Genomic DNA, 21,661 nt, shown 5'->3' with positions numbered 1-21,661 from the left:
ATAAACACAAATAACGGGGCCAAACGGGGGCATAATATATATTAGTAATTAGAATTGACATCTAAATTTTGAAATAATTTTATAAGTTTGTTAATTTTGAAATATAATTATTATATATAGGAGTTATATACTGTTTCCATAACCTAATGTGATAATTAGGCCCATTTCGTGGGACTTTGAAACAGTAAAAAAAAGTTTTGAGATTAAAAAATTGCTTTTAAATTTATTTGAGTAATTTTTCAGAGAATATTTGTTTGATTAAAAGATCTTTTAATTAAAAAACCATGCTATAAGAACTAAAAGTAAAAGTATATCAAGCGACTCATAAGCTTCAATATGTATTGAAACAGAAAACTTGAGCAAAGAATTAAGTGGGAAAAAAACTTGTCTTGGTTCTGCTTAGTTTGTGCTAGACAATTTAGCATTTGTTTAGTAAAGATTTTGTTAATTGATTTTTTGATCGTTAGAGATAAAATGAATCTTATTTGCGAGAGAAAAATTAAAAATAGTGAAATAAATGTTAAAAAATTAATTTTAATTGAATTAAAATCTCTATCAAATATGCTCTTAATTGTTACAAGAAACGAGGGAAGAAGGAAAAGAGAAAGGGAAAAATCATCAAATTACTAAAATACCCTTAATTAGGGCTTTTGTAACCCTCGTATAAATATCAAACCAGCAGCTTTTCTCAGACTCGATCTCGCCAACGATTTCATCTGTAGAGGATTCGGCGGCTCCTAAACGAGCTGATAGGCGGGGTAACTCTTTGAAGATTTTCGGTCGGCATGAGGGCTAAGGTTAGCACAACTTCATCGATTTAGATTAATTCAAATGTATTTTTCTAAATCTATCTCCGTTTTGAATCGTATTTTTGATTGATATTTAATTGTTGCGAGATCATCTTTTATCTTATATGAATTATTTTTATCTGTTTTCTTATTCTGAATTGTTGTACTTTATTGCCTATTTTCTTATTAAATTAATATTTCTCTATCGCCTGTGGCATTGTTCTAGTTGCGCCATGACCTTTATTAGATTTGTCTTTGTGCCAAATATGTGTAATCTGTCAGTGTTTAATGATGCATTTTTTTAATCCATATTTCCATTATTGTTTTCATTAAAATGTTAGATGTACAAATCATCAGATGTTACTTTTTAAACTGTGGATTTACCTAATTAAAAAAAAAGGAAAAAGGGTTTAGGGTTTCACTTGAACTGGAAATTGATAGTGCTGGTTCTTGAATCTAGAGTCCCAGAAAAAGTTGTTGAAATGTGATTGTTATTAAAATTTTTCTTTCAATCATACAATCTTCTACAAAATGATTTCACACATAAATCTAAAATTTTTCCTTATTTTTTAACCGGCAAAAAAATACTATTTCAAAAATTATAATCCCAAATAATAGCAGGCAAAAGGGGGCTAAATTCTGCGTTGAGAAGGGAGTATGAGTTCACAATGTACAATACAGGTCTTTTAGGTTGAATCTTATGCGGTTGTTAAGTTACACTCTCATGCATTTTGCAGTGGAAGAAGAAGCGTATGAGGAGGTTGAAGAGGAAGCGCCGAAAGATGAGACAAAGATCCAAGTAGATGATGGAAATGGATACTTGGATGGCTTCTTTTGAGCGACCCGGCCATTTCTTCGTTGGCTATTTGGTGTTTTCGAATGAATGGAAGGAAGTTCTGTAGACGGGAGCTGTCTTGTTTTCAATTATGTTCCGATTCCCATTCGATATTCTAGACTATAATTGAGTATGGCATATGTTTTCATTTCGAATATAAACAGTATGAGAGACTTGTACTGAACCTATTCTATCCGATATTTCCTTCCTTTTTAAGTTTATCTGCATCATATTTTTAAAACTTTGCCGGATTTTGATTCAGTTTTAAAACTCTGCATGTATGTTTTGCTTCTATTGCAAGCTCGTAATAGTCTATTTTCATAATCATCTTTATAGCCCCAATTTGGCCCCCGTTATTTCAAATTATGATTCGCTCTTATTTTCATTCACACAATCTTCTATAAAATAATGTTATATAAAAATCGAAAATTTTTCTTTCTTTTTTAATTATACATTTTTCAAAAAAATATTATTCTAAAAATTATAAATCGAAATAATGGGCATCTAATGTGACGGGGGTTGTAAGTTTGTACAGTCTTGTACTAGCAGAATTTTCCTTCTTAGGGCTGTACAAGTGCAATTTTCCTTCTCAATATTGTGGTTAAGCATTTTTACTGTGGGATTTTTTTAACAGTTGGCCTATCTGTTTATAAAAACTATTTATAGGCCGGGAATTTATTTTTACCTTAATCTTGAGGGCTTCACCGCCCCGTCTCTGGAGTATTTTATTTATACGCCTCGATGTACCACCAATATTATTCATTATATCTCACTTATTTTTATATATAATAGTAAAAATAGGCTATAAACAATGCCAAAACATTATAAACACTATCCAAACATGATTTAAAGTCAATCTCATTCTTCCTCCCAGAAATCTCAAGCAAAATTTCAACTTCTTTTCTTGTATTTTGGTGGTATTGATTTTTTGCTTTTTGATTTAATTTTTGAAATATTGTTTTTGTTTTCAATAGTAATTTAACTTTTTATTTTTTATTTTTGGAAATATGTAATGTACGAATCTGACCGGCTGTTGTTAAATAATAATAATAATAATAATAATAATAATAATAATAATAATAATCGTGTCACATAAATATATGGATTATTAATGGATAATCTGTCTATAAACAATAAAAATGAAAACTTACTCATTAAAAGATTTTCCATTTCCAGCAAACTGCAATTTTTGATAAATTTTAGGTTAAACTTCTTGTGCTTTCAATTTAAAAAATTGGATTATGCAAAACGAGTGTGATTTTAAAAACGGCCCAAAATTCGATTTTCGTAACTGCATATAATAACCCTATGAAAGCATGTCGACTTAGGGTGTGTTTGACTATAATCATGAAATTTATATGAAAAGAAAATAAATTTTAAGTAATTTAATTGCTTATAATTTATTTTCATGAAAATTATCAATTAAATATATTTAATTGATTTAATTTTTATCCTAGAAAATGTTATATTTGTTCATTTTTTATTAATGAGTAAATAAGAGAGAGGATATAGATGAAAGAGAAAGAGGACCTTAAAAAAAATATTTTCATTGTTTTCGGGATAAATATGATCATTTGATGAAAAGTAATAAAATATTTTTCATGGAAAACACAAAAGTAAAAATTTGATTGAAAAAGTAACATTTTTCATTAAAAAAACAAAAAAAAATGAACAACGCCTAATTGTAAAGCGCCTTTTTTCTTTCCTCGTTGTAAGGCGGCGATTTTGCAAAATTTCTGTCGACGAACCTCAAAAATATTTTTTTTGTTTATATCAATATAGGAGCTCAACTGCAGTGAGAACACAAGAATACCGACTCTCAGTTCCAGTTTTACAGATAGAATAGAAGAAAAATCAATGAGATCATCTTCTTCGAAACACGGTGCAGCAGAGAACAATCGTGGCGTCACTGGCCACATGCTTACCCTCCATCAACGCCTTTACCATGCTCTCAACCTTGGATTCAGGTTTTATATTTTCGTCATTTTTCCGTTAATTGCATTTAACAACTCAAATAATTTATATACGTAATTGTGTACCCGTGTTCGTTATTCAATTGTATGCATGTTTTACCGTCTACGAACATAATTTTCCTTTTTAAGCTGGGGAATTGTTGATTTGGATCTTTTGTTATGGGTGGCTTTAATTGATATTTGATCTTGAGGATAATTTAGACTAATTTGAGTTTCATTGAATTTTGACTTTGAACTTTCTAATTATTCTTAGGTTGCTATTTGTGCGGTTCACTGTAAGAAAGAGTTTTACTTTAATTTCTTTTCTTACTCCCTTTCCCTTTTCAGGTGGCGTGGGTGGAGGGATTTGGGTTGACATATATGCTTTCTCTATAATCAAGAGATTGAGTTTGGCTAACTGATCTTCATTTGGCCATAATTAGATTTATATATTTCTATCTACAGATGCATGTAGAATTGCTAGAGAAAATACTATATATTGTAACTAAGGTCAACATGAAGCTAAAAGAGCGCGTCTTTATTGGTGGAAGATATACGAGCTAGCTATACTTGTTCCCCCACTCAACAAGGGGTCACGTGGACTGCTCTTGAATCTACATTCTCCTTTCTGTTTTACTGTGTGAAATTTTGACCGCATCAGTTGAAATGTTATTTACCATTCACGCGACATAAGGAAGTCATTGTTTATCATCATTACTTCTAATGCAACTTTTTGTAAAAATTAACGTATTAAGTTGCATTAAAATATGGAAATCTCATAATGGAGAATTATAAAAGTTTCAAAAATATATTCCTTAAATATTTTTTTATGGAATATAATGCTTGCTTGGTCTCTTCACTTACCTTGTAACATGAGGTGCGGGAATTTCGAGAGTTCTGTTGGATATTTTTATTTTGCATTTCAGCTAGCTTGGAGTTTTCTTCGCAATTTATGTCGATTATAAGTGAAATGTTTGAGCATCCTCTTAAGCCAGCTCATTTTTATGTTGAACAATATTACCATATTTCAACCTTTATTTGCTTTCCATCATAGCTGACGGTTCCTCCACCTGAGCTGAGCTGTCTCTTAATAATTCTTTATAACCAAGCTAAACTAGTTTTCATCTTCAGAATGTTATGTAGCTCTCAATATAGTTTCTTAACTCCTAAAAGTAGCTCCCTGAAGTGAACATAGCTAGGCCTTGGTCTATGAAATCTGCAGCCTGCCTAGAGTGAACTTACTCATGTTCATTTGTGAACAAGTTGTTAGGTTTGAATTCTTTCCTCTACCCATGGTATGATCATCCTCTTAATGCTGTAATGGGAGAGCTGGGATAAGAACCATTGTTATGTTAATTTAGATTAGTTTGTTATAATTTTCTAGTTTGACTTCATTAGGTTTTATTTCTTTAGTTGTTTTCCTACTTAAATTAGGTTTGTTTAAACTTTCCATAAAGAGGGTCTTTGCATTGTAATGGTTAGACTTGATTATTGAATAAACTCATATTTCCCCCTCTATTTTCTCTTGATTCTCTCTCCTTCTTCTCAATTCTCATTTTGGTTTGTTGCATCCTATTGTCTTTAGCATCCAAAAATCTAAGATTATTTATGTTTTCCCATCTTAGTGAGGTTACAGCAGAATTTTCGATGATTTACTTTTATACATTTGGTCTATTGTAGTTTATGTGTTCCTCACATTCATTTCGAGGAAACATATGGCAACACTATAACAGTCATTTCCTTCATTTGCTTCTTGTACTTGCAGAAGCATCAATAACAGAAGAAAGTGGTATTGCAGCGACATTGAAATACAAAGACTAGTGATCCGCTCAATCGATGCATTTCTCGATTGTATTTCCACTGAAACATCACATCACCCCCTTGTAAAGGTAAATATCTTGTTTCGTGTCTAAGACTGTTGCAAAAACAACTCATAAGTGTATTGTACCACATTTATATTCCATTTTAGTTTTCAGATGTTTTATATTATTTTTCTTCTTCATTTCATAGACTATAAGTTGTTCATTTGCAAGATACATGCTTAACAGCTTAATATGAACATTATAATGAGCACACCACTTATGGTCTACGTATAGTATTGTATATCTGCATACTTTGTATATAGCAGCACCACAGCTTTTCTAGGTGCAGTGTTCTGAAAACTGCATGACTGCATGCAAATTATGACCAAAACGAATAAACTTAGTTCTAACATGCTGTTGGAATTCACCTTTTTTCTGTTAACTTATAACCTGCAGGAGAATATTGAGAAACATCCCTGAGCTTTTAAGTGTAGTGACATATAATATGCATATTCAAAAGGGACCAACATTCTTGCAGGTAAGAAAAATGTAAGATGAGATAATACGAGGCTATGGGTCGACTCTGTTGCGTTACAGTCTTCACTGTTTGCATTTGGAAAAATTGGTCTAAGGGTGACATGAGTTAAGGGTTGAATTCTTTTACACATGACATAAAATTGACTATAAAATGGATGAATATGTTTGTTCTGCTTGAAACTTCATATCACTGATTTGCAATTTCAGTTAAGAATTGATCACCTTTGACAGAAAAGTCTCACCCATTTTACCATTTTATGTGCATACATATTTTCACCAGTTCACATAAACTTGCTATGCATAGCATCAGAATTAATTCACTCCTGACTTGTGTTAGTGGTTTTCCACATAGTTCAAGATTACAAAAATATCAAGCTTGTAGACAGTGTAAAATGATAATTTGTTGGAAACATGACACGATGTTAAATCAAGGCATTGGACTAAATTGGTTTGGTGCTGGGTACCAGTTACTAATACTAGGTTTTCGTTTCTCCTTCCTATTCCTATTTCAGGATTCAGTGGAAGATATGGTTGGTGCATTAGAAAGTATACTAGAATTCAAAAGTGAATCCACAATGGGAGTGGCCTCAAGGGTGGCTGTAAAGATGGTCAATATTCTGCCTAGCTCATTGCTGCAATCTCATGTTCTGGATCTTATGCGTCCTTTAGCATCTTTATTATCTACCTGGCAATTTCAAGTTTCTATTTCATGTGCAAGTGCCTTGAATGCTATCCTATCAAATATTAGTATTAAGACAGAGAGAGAAGTGTGGCAGATTTTGAAGGAAACAAAAGTAGTTGGTTCTCTTGTTGACAATATAAAAGAATTTTCAGTTGGCAATAAGCCTACTGAGTACTTAGAAGAGATGGTTTCTCTTTTGAGTAAAATTTTATGGTGGTGGCCGCAATCTAGGTTCTGTGTTTGGACTGATACTGAACTATTGAATTTTTTAGATACTCTCCAACTTGAGCGTGAAAATTCCACAAAAGTTGCTGTCTTGCAGTTGTACTCTACTTTAGGTATTTATACTATCTGTCATAGATTATGTGCCATTTACTGCTAATTTCATATAGCTAACTTATCTTGTGGGCTTGCAATTGTTTGTCTTGTTTGCTTGCCAGCACTATGCGGAGCCTGGGCAAGTAAGCTTCTAGAAAATGGAGAAGCTCTTCTAAGAATGATGGTTGACAGCATGGAACGTGCAAATAATCATTCAATCCGAATGGAGGGATTTAGACTTGCTCAATGTTTAGCGGTAGCAATTCTTACACCCTTATCCTGTGAGCTTTTTGTTATACTACCAGTCTGAATGAGTCTTGATCACTATTTTCTCAGATAAACAAAAGGGAGTGTTTAAAAATGATAAAAAGATGCGGGGAGCCCCTTGTGAAAGCTATAATTAGTGGAATGAGCGATCGGAATTCGCATTCTGAAAAGCTTGCTAAAAACCATAGGTCTATTGTGGAGGAGGCATGCCGTTTGGCTTTAATCACTCGTTGGGCAGGGGACCATCACATATATTTTTGGAAGGCTGGAGTTGACACAGTCCTTCTCGATCTTCTTCTAGGCAGTTATGAGAAGATCGACCTATTCAAGCAAGAGTTATCCATGAAGGAACTGATAGTTGTAGTTCGAGATGGTCTCAACACAAATTTCCATCTCTCTCTTAGACCATATGTCTGGGATATTCTTGGATGGATTGCAACTAACTGTGCCGAAGATTTCAACACTGAGGCGCATGGACGTAAACTTCATCTCAAGATCCTTATCGTGTGTGCATGGTAATATTCTACTTTTTATTTTGCTTCAATTTTTTTTCTTATGTGCCAGCAGTTACTATTACTACTACTATCATTCTTCACGTATCCATAACGTTAAAATTCATCTTATTGTGCTTGGTTTTCGTGTCAGCTTAGCCTTTGTGGACTCAATTCATGTGACACGCCAAATTTCTCAAAGTAGTCCAACAAATACAGCTGTGAGTGAATCAGCATCTAGAGCAGTCCTTATGATGGTTTACTCTCCCTGCAAGTATATTGCATCTGTAGCTAGGTCCCTACTGTTGGAAATACTAAAGTCAAATGGCAAGGATTACACTGAATATTTGCTAGAGACTCTAATTGCCAGATCTTCAGGAAACAATTTTGGAATTCCAGGTAACCTTCAAATTGTCATATGCTTGATGAGCTTGGCATGTTATTCCAGTCTTCCAAAATATCGAAAACTCATAATTAAACATCAAGGGATCAAAACTCTGTTGAACTTCATAAGATGGTGGTTTAGCAATCCTGTTCGTATAAAAAGATCAAATGTGGCATCGCATTTGCATAATTCTTTCACAGAGAGGAGTTGTTGCTGCTCAGCTACAGAAGACTGGGAAGGGGAGGACATGCTTTTGCTTTTTAGTCTGTGGAGCCTAGCCGAGTTGCTACATCATTTGGATCCCATAAAAGTTCATCTGCTTGACAATCAGACTAACTTTAATGAAGTTCAATTAGTTAGTGAACTCCAGAAGATCTGCAGACACGGTAGAACCCCTGGACCAAGATGGTATGCTGTTTATATTCTTTGCGTTTTTGGACACTATGGTTTCCCATGTGAAATGGGAGACAGAATTGGGAAAGCACTTACTGATAATGAATATACTGATTTGGAGCTCAATCTTGTAAATGGGGAATCTATATATGTTCATGGAGTTGTTCTTATGGTTAGAAGTCCATCACTTCTTCCTCCTGGAGAATTGCTTGTTAAAGAGAAAGCGTCAAGTGGATCTTCTGTAAAGCAGGATGCAGAGAACAGGGTGATAACAGCAATTCATCTTTCTTCTCATGTGGATTACCAGTCATTGTTGAAGTTGTTAGAATATGTTTACTTTGGATATGTACAAGCCAGTGAAGACCTTGTGAAAAAGTTGAAGATTTTTGCTAAGCATTGTGGATTACATCACCTGTTGCAAATGCTTTCTAAAAGACATCCAAAATGGGGCACTCCTATGCCTAGCTTTGATCTTACTCCAGCACTCAGGCCAGGCGGACATCATTTTTCGTATGAACTTATTTCCCGACAGTTTAGGCATTTGTACCTTGGGGATAATTTTTACTCCTCTTTGATCTCACTTGGGTATTTGGGGAGTGTATCATAATGAGATATGCTTTGAAGATCGTACTAAACTTGTTATCCAATTCCATAGCTGTCCAAAGCTGACAATCTTGCCAAGCAGCATCATTTGATCTGGCCAAAGAAAAAAGTTTTACTTAAAAAATTTATAGTTAATCAAATTGCTTTGTTGTTTATTATTATGGTTCACTGACCACGCACTATCTACTGGGCTGAGGGTTATAAGGCTTCCAACACCACAGTGTTGGAAATAGTAGCTATCAATTATTGACTTGATTTACTTAGATATCTGCATTTGTTCACGCTTTTATGTTGGTCTTTTTGGTCTAGATTTCATTTTTTCCCCTCTTTTCTGGTTTCAGTGACATTCTTTTGGAATCTAATACAAGAGAACTAGTAAGTTGGATGTGCAACAGTTGCTCAGCATCAGTTCCTCACCTACATGTTCACAAAGTTATATTGGAATCAAGTTGTGATTATCTCCAGGCATTGTTTCGGTCAGGAATGCAAGAGAGGTAAATGCATATGGGTTGAGATACGTTACAGATATGTTTTGGTACTATCTTAGATATATAATCCGCACCTCTTTAGAAAAGTTGGTTAGTTCTTTTACAATTCATTCCACATTTCATATCCATATCGGTTTTTATATTTTCTACAATTTATATTCATATCAGTTTGTGAGCTCTAGAGCCTTAACTCTTGCCGCAATACTGCTATGAGCACATATTGGCATTCATTTTCAGTAACAATACAGTATGTCGTCCTATATCCAATTACTAGCGATGGTGATTGTACATTATTTTGTACTTGTCTGTGTTCATATGTTCTCCCATCTTTTTGGCTTACAGTGGACTCGACTGCGGTTTTGCTATTTATTAGAAACAAAATCTAGTTTCTAGGTTGTAGAAACTTAGCCTTTCTTTTCATTCCAACTGAAATATTGAATTTCTTGTTGCAGCCATTTACAAACAATCAAGGTCCCCGTAAGTTGGGAGTCACTCGTTAAACTTGTTAACTGGTTCTATTCGGACCAGTTGCCGGAGCCCAGTTTTGGCTGTCTATGGGATAATATGGATGCAGACGAAAAATTACACGAAGTGCAATTATACATTGAGCTCTGTTGGCTTGCTGAATTTTGGCTCATTGAGGACCTTCATGAAGAATGTTATAGGGTTTCTGTATCTTGCTTGGATTCTTCTAGATACTTGTCCGTGAAAATAATGCAGAGTGCAGCTATTTTTACTCAATGGAAGTTGGCTGAAGTTGCAGCAAATTATATGGCCCCTTTATACCATAGTCTTCGCAACTCGGGTGAGCTTGATGTACTGGATGACAGTCTCGTTGAAATGGTTCGTTCTGCCTCAGTTCGACTTTCTCAGGAGGGAAGTCGTTCGTCTAGTTGATTCAAGGATACTTGTCCGTGAAAATAATGCAGAGTGCAGCTATTTTTACTCAATGGAAGTTGGCTGAAGTTGCAGCAAATTATATGGCCCCTTTATACCATAGTCTTCGCAACTCGGGTGAGCTTGATGCACTGGATGACAGTCTCGTTGAAATGGTTCGTTCTGCCTCAGTTCGACTTTCTCAGGAGGGAAGTCGTTCGTCTAGTTGATTCAACTCTCTTTTCTCGAAGCTTGGAGATTACGACCAGTTCTTTTTCTGACATTCTTTCGGGGCTGGGAAATTGGCAGAATCTACACGACCAAATATAGAACACAACACTGAAGCTCGATGCACACAGATTGCTGACCGTGAAAGATGGAAACGCAAATCAGATTTTAAAGGTTGGTGAATTCTAAATACGGACACGCCGCTTGCGCTCAAGAATTGGAACCTTTGAATTTATTGTTCGTCTGGAATTATGATGCCCGTAGACCATACCACTTGTATAAAAGAAAAGTTTGATTAGAAAATTATTATACCATTTGAGATTGTAGTAATTCTTAATTTACCCCATCAAAAGGCAAAGTTTGATAAGTAAATACTTATAATTGTTTTTTCATTTATAAGTTGAACAAGCAAGTCGTAACAACTGACAGTTTCTCGTACTTCACAATGAAACAAGGTGAAAGAATCCTACCCTGTTTGCATAGCTGGAATACAAAGCCAGCAACCTCGGCCCAAGAAGAACTTGTCTGAGGCAAATACAATTTTGTAGAGAGACAAACTTAAAACAAGAATCACAATGGACCAACTGTTAACAGAAACAAAACTTCTACGGCTTCCACTGTTCAACTACCTCCCTCGTTTAAGAATATAGAACAGACGAAAGGATAAAACTGACGACCATCCGGTGCATTTCAACGAACTCTTACCCGCCACCCTCCAAATACAAAAGCGTGGAAAAATTAGCAGCATCTTTCTTTAACTGCACGATTCCTACCTTTATCCAGTCTCCTACTAGTATTGCACAACAGAGCGTCAAAATAAGCTCCCATCAATGAGAGCGAAACACACGATTAAACTGTAAAAAACATAAGACTGTCAATGTGTCTTAGAGGATTACTTTTACTTTATGGTAAACACCAGTATCTTTCAGGCAATCAGGCTCCATTACTCGCTGACAAACTTCTTCCAGTAAGCACCAGTATCAGCATGCTAAGAGTACTGACACTCAGAAACGGTCACCAATCCATGGTGCCACTATAATTTGGCAGCAAATCTATTGTGGATCCTTCACAACGACACCAATACACAATCACGAGCCACCACTTTCTCCACCCTGACTACTAAGACCCAGCACGGGCATGGACCGCTGTGCAAATTCCAATAGCAGTTTCTTTTGCTGCTCACTTGTGTGGGGAAGACTTGCACGTAAGAGTTCAACAGGCATTTCTTTACCGATCGCTCTGGCTGCATCAGACCCAATAACAGTGGGCGAGGCCTGCTTGAGGGAAGATTGCATAACGAAGTCATATTTATTAAAGCAGTACTTTGTGAGAAGGCCGAAGAATGCATCAAAAGAGGCCTGCCAAAATGCCCTGTTAGTCATACTGCAGCTGCCAGAAGCATTAGGATCTGTCAGCAGCAGAGTTGCTCTCTCAAGGACAGATTTAAGAACAACAGAAGCTCCATCTCCAGCCAAGCTTCCAACAGGACGTAGAGGAGGATGCTCTGCTGAACAAACCACTGATGCAAGGCATGCAGCCAGAGCTTGAAGCTCCATATTTTGAAGACAAGATGACACGGTCCTAGCAAGTTCTACTGTTGTTTCGGAGGCACCAGGATCAGAAGGAAGTACACCAAACAAGAACCTCAAATGACGGAAGATGGTCATGCAGACTACTCGAGTAAGTTCACCACCAGAAGAAAGAAGTTGAAGGTACCGCAATAGGAGTTTCCGGCCCTTAGGAAGGGAAACTAACCTTAAGAACACCAGATCATCTTTAGGAGCCAAATCCACTGTGTGACCATTTTTGCCAAGAGGGTCTACAAGCTGAAGCGACGATGCTAGACCTTCAAGCATAACTTGTCTCCGCTGTCTCAACTGGGCCCCACCATCTTGAATCTGATTAAACTGTAGGAATCGGTCAATATCGTCAACATCGAGGAGGAGGCAAATGCCATCCTCTATAGTCACCCTAGCTGCAAGCATTGGCTCCTGATCCAAAGGCTTCTCAACCACTTGCTGTTCAGCACTGGCACTGCCAGATGAATTTGGGGAGTCAACTTCAAGAAGTGGGCGAGGCCTGCGAATTGAAGAGAAAGAAACCCTCCCAAGAGCATCAACCTGGAGAAAAGCATGTGGCTCATCATTAGCACGAGCTCGGGAAGAACTATCCTTCAAAATTGCAGGGCAGAAATGATGTTTCAACTTTGCACCAGCAGATTTCTTTGCCAGACAAGCTTGATGGTAGTAGTCATCAACATAAGGATCATTACTGTGAGTAGCAACAAGCTGCATTCTGAGAATGTTTTCAATTTCATCAGTTGTCATGTACTTGGATTTGAACTTTGGCCACCCATTATCACTCCTCTGGCTGCCCAAATTAGAATCATGCTGAGGATAACGAAAGCCTTGCCTATTTCTCGGCATTGAAATAGTTCTCTGATCTCTAAATTCAGCCAACCCAAGCATGTTGAAGTTGTTCATCATGGGTGGTGATGGAGGGAGGGTATTAAAATGTTGAGACTGCAACCCTGATAAATGGCCATAGGATGGCTGAAATGGGTGCTTCATTCTGTTTTGCTGCAAAGGCTGTTGTGGAGGCATTAACCCATTGTGATGGGGTAACTGTTGCAACATTTTGCTCGGCAAGCTAGAATGATCTCCAGGATGCATACTATTTTGGTTCAGCCGTTGGTTGTGAAGCTGATTATTAACTGGAAGCCCATAGGTTGATTGAGGTAAATTTGCACCAAATTGAGACCCATTAGGTAAGGCATTTAATTGAACCTGCGCATTATCCAAAGAAGAAAGATTGGGCGACAAAATTGGCATTTGATATCCACCAGGGGCATATGGAATATTCAGGTGGATAGACAGGCTGTTCGGTGAAGCTTGCTGGTATCTTCCTCCAGGGGGAGGATATGAAGTGAACGGTGATTTTGGAATAAGAGTTGGTTCGCTGGAGTAGTTCTGATGTAGGTTTTGCTCCTGGTTTTGATGAGGGTGTTGCTGTGGCGGTTCAGGGTATGAAGATGCTCGGTATAAAGACTTGGATTCCATTAACTGTGCAGAGGAATATAGCTGTGATGACCATCCTTTACTGTCCCGAGCGCTTTCAGCATCGAAGGCTCGCTGGTCAAACCACTTAGGAAAGTCTGCCTCTTGTGTCCATTCAGCAGCAGATGAACCTGGAAAACATGGTAACATGAGCAAAAACAGAAACTATATCAACAAATAATACACAGTCACAGATTCACTGTTGGCATTTACTGGTCAAAGAGTTAATATTTCAGAATTATTATTAAGGAAAATTTACATCTGTTCGAAGTCAACAATAAAAAATAAATACTACCTTAGAGACTAATAAAGGAGGCATCAATAATAAAATATGTCGAAAGTCATATTTACGCACCGTACTTACTCAACATGCATAGTTAGAGACCAATGAATGATGCCTATCTAATATTCATTTAAGAGGATTAAATCACAAAGACTGTGGGCCACACGTGTACAAAATTATAATCAGAATTTACTACATGCAAATTGCAATCCTTAATTCATTAGCAAGTAGCTCAAATATCATATATAGTTCTCCTTCTCCACATCCTGCTCCTACATAAGTCTCCGGAATATTGATGAAGTTAATGAAGTTTAGATGACCCCAATTTACTTTACAAGACCATGTGTTTTCTAGATTTAATATTAAAGATTCACAAGATATGGTATCCACCACTATCTGGCCAAAACTTAATTTTACTCAAAACATGCAAAAACTTTTACCGAGTAAAAAGCACTGCTCATGGAACTTTAAAACTAACGGAATTATACCGTGCCACAGCTTAAAACTAAGAAACCATTCCCCTAGGAGACTAGGACTGTAGAAGTTAGGAAAACAATATGACCTCCAAAGGCGACATTCTTCGCAAAATACCAAATACAAGGTAAAACACTTATTTTGGGATGGGATAATTTGCACATCTATTCTGCAGCATATATCCGTACAGTATAGCTGTAGTTTTCCAGGGCTATAAATAAGTTGCGCTAATTAAAGTTTCGCAAGATCAAGCTCAAGCCGATTATAATTTGAGCTTCCTAAACAATATTTGAGTTCAAATCAAATTATTACTCAGCTCCATTACCAATACAATTCCAGCCAATTAATTATAGTTTACAAGAGAAGAATTTCATACATAGGCAGAAGAAATAAAAATAATAGAGGACCAGGAATCCTCAGCATATATAAGATGGATTATACACAACAATTAATATTGCTACACATCTCATAAGGTTAAACCAGTAGTGCGGGCTCACAAGGATGACAAGAAATCAATCTATCCCACAAGAAAATTATTTTGAAACCATACAACTAAAAAATAATTCTTTTACATAGAATATTTACAAAAAATAAAAAATAAAAATATATGGAAACTATTTCATTCTCTGAAAAATTCGGATGACAAACTTCATGTGTAAATCTGTGAATGTATAAAATATGTGATGCATGAATATGTGCATGTGATTGTTCTTGCATGTTAGTGAGCACATGTGAATTATATATTTTAAAAAAAAAAAAGAAAAAAATGTCATTGGAGCTAAATAAATTTAAAAAAGAGCTTAATAAAGTTAATAAAGTCTAGACAATAGTGGCACATATGGCTGAATAGACAAGTAACCCTAAGCTATAAAAAACGAGATGCTATACTTGGTTATGCCATTTCTTTTACCAACTTAAATTTCTAACTTGGCCGTTGTCCAGGGTGAATCGCCAAGTAAGAGCATTAATTTTATATGAAGTCCCCAGAGTTGAACATGTACAATGTTTAAAAAGGCATAATTGGACATCAAGGCGTTTTAACTCTATGACATGAGGCATAAGCCGCAACAAACTTCAAGGCGTAAGCCTGAGGACTAACCAATATAAAATTACAAAAATGTGATCATAATAAACCACGAACCCTTTTAAAAATCATAATAAAAACAAATTAAAGAATTTAAAAGCCTCACTTGAAAATAAACATAAAATATATTAATATAGTAGCAAATAATAAATTCTCAAATCACATGACAAAATTGGAGGTTACTACTAGAAATAGAGCAACTTAGAAGTCTCCTACATCATCACTACTGATAGAATTTTCAAGAGAATCTTCTAATTATTAGATTATTTTCTTCTCAAATTTTCTCATCATACTCCACTTGCAATAGTGACTTCTCCTATCCCTTTTCCTTCCATTTTTAGGTAGAAAATAAAAGTATCCGTAGAATATAGCCCAAAATGATAAGGTTTGTAATTGATGCCCAGAAAAGACAAGACAAACGGACAAAAAGCTTTAGTAGCCTACTGATGCGTGAGTAGATGCCTAAGTCTCTAAAATAATAATAATAATAATAATAATTTAAACTGTGAACATGCAGAGCAATTTTCCAAACCATGGGTTTCAATGCACATAGCAACAGCACCTGAATAACAGAGACGATAAAATACAGTAAGAAAAATAATTATCTCAGACAAATAGGGTTTACAAAAACCAATACAACGTATGAAGGCATTCATAATTACAGCTTTGTTTGAGTCCAACAGTATTACAATTGTCAATATTAGAGTGACCAAAAACACAAGCAGATAATAGTAATCCATGACTGGAAGGATGAATTTCAATGAAATATTCATAAAAGCCCTAAAGGATATATATTTATCTCAAGTGGCATTCATAATCTGATATTACTACACTCACTTTCTCTGGATCTCTGACCTCCAATAGGCCCACAGACACCTCCATTCAACTGTATATAAACATTAGAAGGTATTAAAAATTGCATAAGACAACATTCCTTCTATTATATAGGTGATTAAAAAACTAATTTACCATTTCATGAGCAAATCACCTAAAAATGGTAATAAGGGCAAATAACAACGAAATATTCTGAGAATATAAGCACCATGGTAGATATTAAATGCAAAGTACCACTAATAAATTACCACGTCAATATCATCCTGGAAATAAAATATATAAAAAGAAAAAGAAATCTATTGAATGTAAAAAGGAATAAGAACTAAAGGAAATTGAGTGATTAAAATTTAAATGTACAGACCAATATATTTACCCAGTCAACTCCCCCTACCCGTCCAAAGAGAGTTGGGGAAGGGAGCGATTGTAAGGAAAAAAGCGTCAACAAAATATTGAAAAGACCATCTCTGAGGATCAGATCTAACATTCAAAACTAATTTTACTTTATGAAATTATGGTGACAATTTTCAGTATATAAGAAGACTAACCTTTGAAAATGCGCTAGCTAGATCATCAATTTCAGACAAAGAATCCAGTGCATCCAAAGAGAGTTGGGGAAGGGAGCGATTGTAAGGAAAAAAGCGTCAACAAAATATTGAAAAGACCATCTCTGAGGATCAGATCTAACATTCAAAACTAATTTTACTTTATGAAATTGTGGTGACAATTTTCAGTATATAAGAAGACTAACCTTTGAAAATGCGCTAGCTAGATCATCAATTTCAGACAAAGAATCCAGTGCATCACCCTGCAAAAGGTAGAATTTACACAAGCTAAAAAAACCAAAGCATCCAAGTATTTACGATCAAAGGATATACTCAATAACACCTGTGATTGTCAAGGACCACATCCCTTTAACATGCACATATAAACAGCATATAGAGGTGCTTGATTATTCAAAATAGTGCATTTAGCCCTTATTTGAGCCCCATTCTTCTAAAATTTCATTTTTTCAAAACTCATTTTCAATCATACATTCTTCAATAAAATAATATTACACGTAAAAACAAAACTTACCATTAATTTTTAACCACACATTCTCCATTAATCTACTATTCCAAATGCATTCTTCCCCCAAAATGGAGCTCAAACAAGGGCTATAGTGTCCTCAGTTATTCATTTGTGCTTTGTGGTTTCGAAAGCCTCAGTAAATGCCATTGAAATTATTTAAGCAGTTATTTTATCTCAGTAACTTTTGTGATTTAAACTTATGGAATAAGGAAACAACAGAAGTGCATTATCATCCAAAAAAGAAAAACAACAAAATTTTTAAAACTTAAAAATGAACCTCTTCTCTGTCCAACAAAAACTCTTCATCCTCAAGCCCAACAGGAGGGAGATCACCCTCTTCATCTTCTAATCCCCCTAGCTCAACTTCCTCGACCACATTGTTATCGAAGAATGCATACTGTGACGCATTAAATATTGCATCTCCTGCACCACCAAACAGATTAAGATATGGTCACTTTCTAAACAATTTCTTAAAACGCTTTAAACCATGTTATTAAAATTATTCACGTCTACTCAGGCACAAAGTTGATTTTAATATAAGGTAACAACATGTATTAATTTGTATTTGTGTGGGTTTAGAGCCATCTAATAACACTAAATTTATACTGATTCTAGTAACATTCTTCTCAAAATAAACATTAACATGTTAAATCTGCTTAAATATGTTTAACCAACTTATCTAAAATAACAGGTCAAACACTATACATCTTATTGGTAAATCCGTGAATCAACTGAAATATTTACTAACCATTTTCCCAATCCAAAATCCACAGAATAAGGTGAAGTTAAAGAAAATATGAGAATTGAAGTCAACAGGTTATACACTGAAGCAGATTTATACATGCAAATTATAGTCGAAGGCTGAAGTATCAAGTAAAAACCAGTAGCTAACCTGTTGGATTTGCACCAAACGGTTTAAGATTCTGAGGATTTGAGGACTCTTGAACACCGCCCCCAGGCCCCCCACCTCCAAATCCATCCATCTCAATCTTCTCTACTTAAACACAAACCTCAGATAATATTCTAGCCTCCGGAAGGAGCAAAAACCAAAATATTTTCTTTAACGAAGGACAAAAAACAGTAAATCCAAAATTTTAATGCATCTGCAAATTGCAGAAAAAGGCATGAAGGACCTAAATCTAAAACCCTAGAAACAGCGGCTGAAAATAAAGGGGTCAAACTGTCCAGTGTATACGCCAATCTAAGAAGGTTAAAGAGAGACCAGATAAATTCTAGGATTTCTGAAGAGGCATCCTTTGCAGTTAAATGAATACGAATAATTCGAGTTAATTGTACCAATGGTCACCAAAGTTATGCATTTGTCTGCGATTGAAGATATCGAGTTTTGATCATTAAAAGTAACGTTGAACATTACTCAATGACATAACACCCCTTTCAAACTTTAACAGAATTAGTGACATGGCTAACATAATACACCTGTGTCGCACCTTTAACAAATTGTTGCGTAAAGAAAGGTCTTTCATTCATCACTAAACTTTGAAAAACATTTTCAATTACCCGATAAACTTTTGAAAAAATGTTCAATTTCTCATCAAACTTTAAAGCGGTCGAGTTTTGACCATTGAAAATTTAAAGCGTTTTTCACTGTTTACAAAACTTTGAAAACGTTTACGATTGCTCACTAAACTTCGAAAAAAAGATTTTTGATTGTTCTCTGAACTTTGAGGTGTTGAAATTTGGCAAGTAAACTTATAAAAATGAAGTTAGACAGTTATTCATTAGAAAGCATACGGGTCACATAAAAGTAATAAAAATGAACAAAAACAAGTTTGAATTTTTGATCCCATGGAAAATAATTACACAATATATAAATTTAACTTTAACATTTTTTGTAGAATTTTAAGTTATTTTCATCATTTGAAAAATTCGAATTTATTGTGTATTTTGATATTAAAATAAAATTTGGATTTTGCAACGAAACTCAAAAACCAAATTTTAATTAACTTTATTGTGTGTTTTGTTACAAAAATCCAAATTTTAATTAAATTTATTGTTGTTTATTTCGTTGCAAAATCCATTTAATTAAATTTATAGTGTGATTCATTGCAAAATCTAAATTGTATTTTAATAACGAAATGCACAATAAATTTGAATTTTTTAAATGATAAAAGTAGCTTCAAATTCTACAATAATATATTAAAATTAAATTTAACTATTGCGTAATTAAATAATCATACCTAGTAGGATCGATAAACTGGACTCGTTTGTCCACTTATTATTTTTATGGGATTGCGTACTTGCAGTACACATTTTGTAATGAATAATAGGTTGACATCATTTCTATAAGTTTAATTGTCAAAATTTGACCACCTTAAAGTTTAGCGAGCAATTAAATATGTTTTTCAAAGTTTAGTGAGCGATTGAAGATGTTTTCAGAGTTTAGTGAGCAATGAAAGGCCGTGACATCCCAAAACTTTAGTAAGTTTTGTGTTGTGATGTACATTTTTTAGTAAGTTTATAATGCGTTGTACAATTTATGCAACATAATAACAAATTTGTTAATTATATTATAACCTTATGAAAAGAATTGAATTAAAATTTTGGTTTAAAAACCATGTGGTAAAATTGAGAAAATGAAGTGGCTACCTTTTATTAATTACCTTGTCACTCTAGACATTAAGATGACACATGGTATGGTAGGGTTAGGATAAGGTGGCTACCCTATACTTATCATTTTGCCACCTTAAGTACTACAAAACCAAATGGCATGATAAGGTAAAATGTGGCGAAATAATGATTATAGAAAAATAAATTAATTGTTAATTTAATTCTAAATTACTACTATAAATAGGGGATAGGGTGAGAAAGGAAAATGCATACAACAAAACAAAAGTCAAGTAACTTTACAAAGGTAACACTTTAATTGTCTTGCAACATTGAAGGTGAGTAATCTATACCTACTTTTATTCCAAACATATTTATTTCAATTATGTTTATTAAAAAATAAAAATATATGGAAACTATTTCATTCTCTGAAAAATTCGGATGACAAACTTCATGTGTAAACCTGTGAATGTATAAAATATGTGATGCATGAATATGTGCATGTGATTGTTCTTGCATGTTAGTGAGCACATGTGAATTATATATTTTAAAAAAAAAAAAGAAAAAAATGTCATTGGAGCTAAATAAATTTAAAAAAGAGCTTAATAAAGTTAATAAAGTCTAGACAATAGTGGCACATATGGCTGAATAGACAAGTAACCCTAAGCTATAAAAAACGAGATGCTATACTTGGTTATGCCATTTCTTTTACCAACTTAAATTTCTAACTTGGCCGTTGTCCAGGGTGAATCGCCAAGTAAGAGCATTAATTTTATATGAAGTCCCCAGAGTTGAACATGTACAATGTTTAAAAAGGCATAATTGGACATCAAGGCGTTTTAACTCTATGACATGAGGCATAAGCCGCAACAAACTTCAAGGCGTAAGCCTGAGGACTAACCAATATAAAATTACAAAAATGTGATCATAATAAACCACGAACCCTTTTAAAAATCATAATAAAAACAAATTAAAGAATTTAAAAGCCTCACTTGAAAATAAACATAAAATATATTAATATAGTAGCAAATAATAAATTCTCAAATCACATGACAAAATTGGAGGTTACTACTAGAAATAGAGCAACTTAGAAGTCTCCTACATCATCACTACTGATAGAATTTTCAAGAGAATCTTCTAATTATTAGATTATTTTCTTCTCAAATTTTCTCATCATACTCCACTTGCAATAGTGACTTCTCCTATCCCTTTTCCTTCCATTTTTAGGTAGAAAATAAAAGTATCCGTAGAATATAGCCCAAAATGATAAGGTTTGTAATTGATGCCCAGAAAAGACAAGACAAACGGACAAAAAGCTTTAGTAGCCTACTGATGCGTGAGTAGATGCCTAAGTCTCTAAAATAATAATAATAATAATAATAATTTAAACTGTGAACATGCAGAGCAATTTTCCAAACCATGGGTTTCAATGCACATAGCAACAGCACCTGAATAACAGAGACGATAAAATACAGTAAGAAAAATAATTATCTCAGACAAATAGGGTTTACAAAAACCAATACAACGTATGAAGGCATTCATAATTACAGCTTTGTTTGAGTCCAACAGTATTACAATTGTCAATATTAGAGTGACCAAAAACACAAGCAGATAATAGTAATCCATGACTGGAAGGATGAATTTCAATGAAA

The 21,661-nt window shown here is 34.5% G+C and overlaps 2 protein-coding genes and 1 long non-coding RNA gene across 4 annotated transcripts; 2 read left to right on the top strand and 1 right to left on the bottom strand.

The window, feature by feature from the left end:
• The first annotated feature begins 602 nt into the window (after positions 1-602).
• LOC111407125 lies at positions 603-1,864 on the top strand. The gene is made up of 2 exons (XR_002705032.1): positions 603-797; positions 1,526-1,864. It is a non-coding gene; the product is annotated as an uncharacterized LOC111407125 (long non-coding RNA).
• A 1,448-nt stretch (positions 1,865-3,312) lies between these two features.
• LOC111407123 (BTB/POZ domain-containing protein At1g04390) lies at positions 3,313-11,017 on the top strand. 2 transcript variants are annotated; one of them, XM_023036437.1, is made up of 9 exons: positions 3,313-3,590; positions 5,341-5,464; positions 6,427-6,934; positions 7,037-7,170; positions 7,251-7,696; positions 7,827-8,960; positions 9,395-9,547; positions 9,994-10,235; positions 10,445-11,017. In XM_023036437.1, exons 1-9 carry the CDS (start codon positions 3,481-3,483, stop codon positions 10,645-10,647), a joined length of 3,054 nt encoding a protein of 1,017 aa, XP_022892205.1. In that variant the 5' UTR covers positions 3,313-3,480; the 3' UTR covers positions 10,648-11,017. The 2 variants fall into 2 exon arrangements, with proteins under 2 accessions (XP_022892205.1, XP_022892204.1); XM_023036436.1 differs by having other exon boundaries at positions 9,994-10,406; positions 10,616-11,017.
• A 44-nt stretch (positions 11,018-11,061) lies between these two features.
• LOC111407124 (protein PAT1 homolog 1-like) lies at positions 11,062-18,724 on the bottom strand. Its single transcript, XM_023036438.1, has 5 exons — positions 18,337-18,724; positions 17,722-17,867; positions 17,125-17,181; positions 16,380-16,428; positions 11,062-13,832 (listed from the first exon to the last, which is right to left on the bottom strand). The coding sequence occupies exons 1-5, from the start codon at positions 18,425-18,427 to the stop codon at positions 11,734-11,736; spliced, it is 2,442 nt and encodes an 813-aa protein (XP_022892206.1). The 5' UTR covers positions 18,428-18,724; the 3' UTR covers positions 11,062-11,733.
• Positions 18,725-21,661: the final 2,937 nt, after the last annotated feature.

The sequence above is a fragment of the Olea europaea genome, chromosome 13 (assembly GCF_002742605.1).
Source record: "Olea europaea var. sylvestris chromosome 13, O_europaea_v1, whole genome shotgun sequence".
Classification (NCBI taxonomy): domain Eukaryota; kingdom Viridiplantae; phylum Streptophyta; class Magnoliopsida; order Lamiales; family Oleaceae; genus Olea; species Olea europaea.
Note: the sequence above shows the minus strand (reverse complement) of the source record. Positions and strands in the feature narration are given on the sequence as shown.

Excerpts from the sequence above, each read along its gene's own strand:
- LOC111407123 (XM_023036437.1), top strand. The coding sequence starts at position 3,481 with ATGAGATCATCTTCTTCGAAACACGGTGCAGCAGAGAACAATCGTGGC. Across the intron at positions 5,465-6,426 it reads CACATCACCCCCTTGTAAAG|GATTCAGTGGAAGATATGGT; the intron begins GTAAATATCTTG and ends TTCCTATTTCAG. Across the intron at positions 8,961-9,394 it reads CCAGGCGGACATCATTTTTC|TGACATTCTTTTGGAATCTA; the intron begins GTATGAACTTAT and ends TTCTGGTTTCAG.
- LOC111407124 (XM_023036438.1), bottom strand. The coding sequence starts at position 18,427 with ATGGATGGATTTGGAGGTGGGGGGCCTGGGGGCGGTGTTCAAGAGTCC. Across the intron at positions 17,868-18,336 it reads GTTTGGTGCAAATCCAACAG|GAGATGCAATATTTAATGCG; the intron begins GTTAGCTACTGG and ends TTGGTGGTGCAG. Across the intron at positions 16,429-17,124 it reads TAGCTAGCGCATTTTCAAAG|TTGAATGGAGGTGTCTGTGG; the intron begins GTTAGTCTTCTT and ends GTTTATATACAG.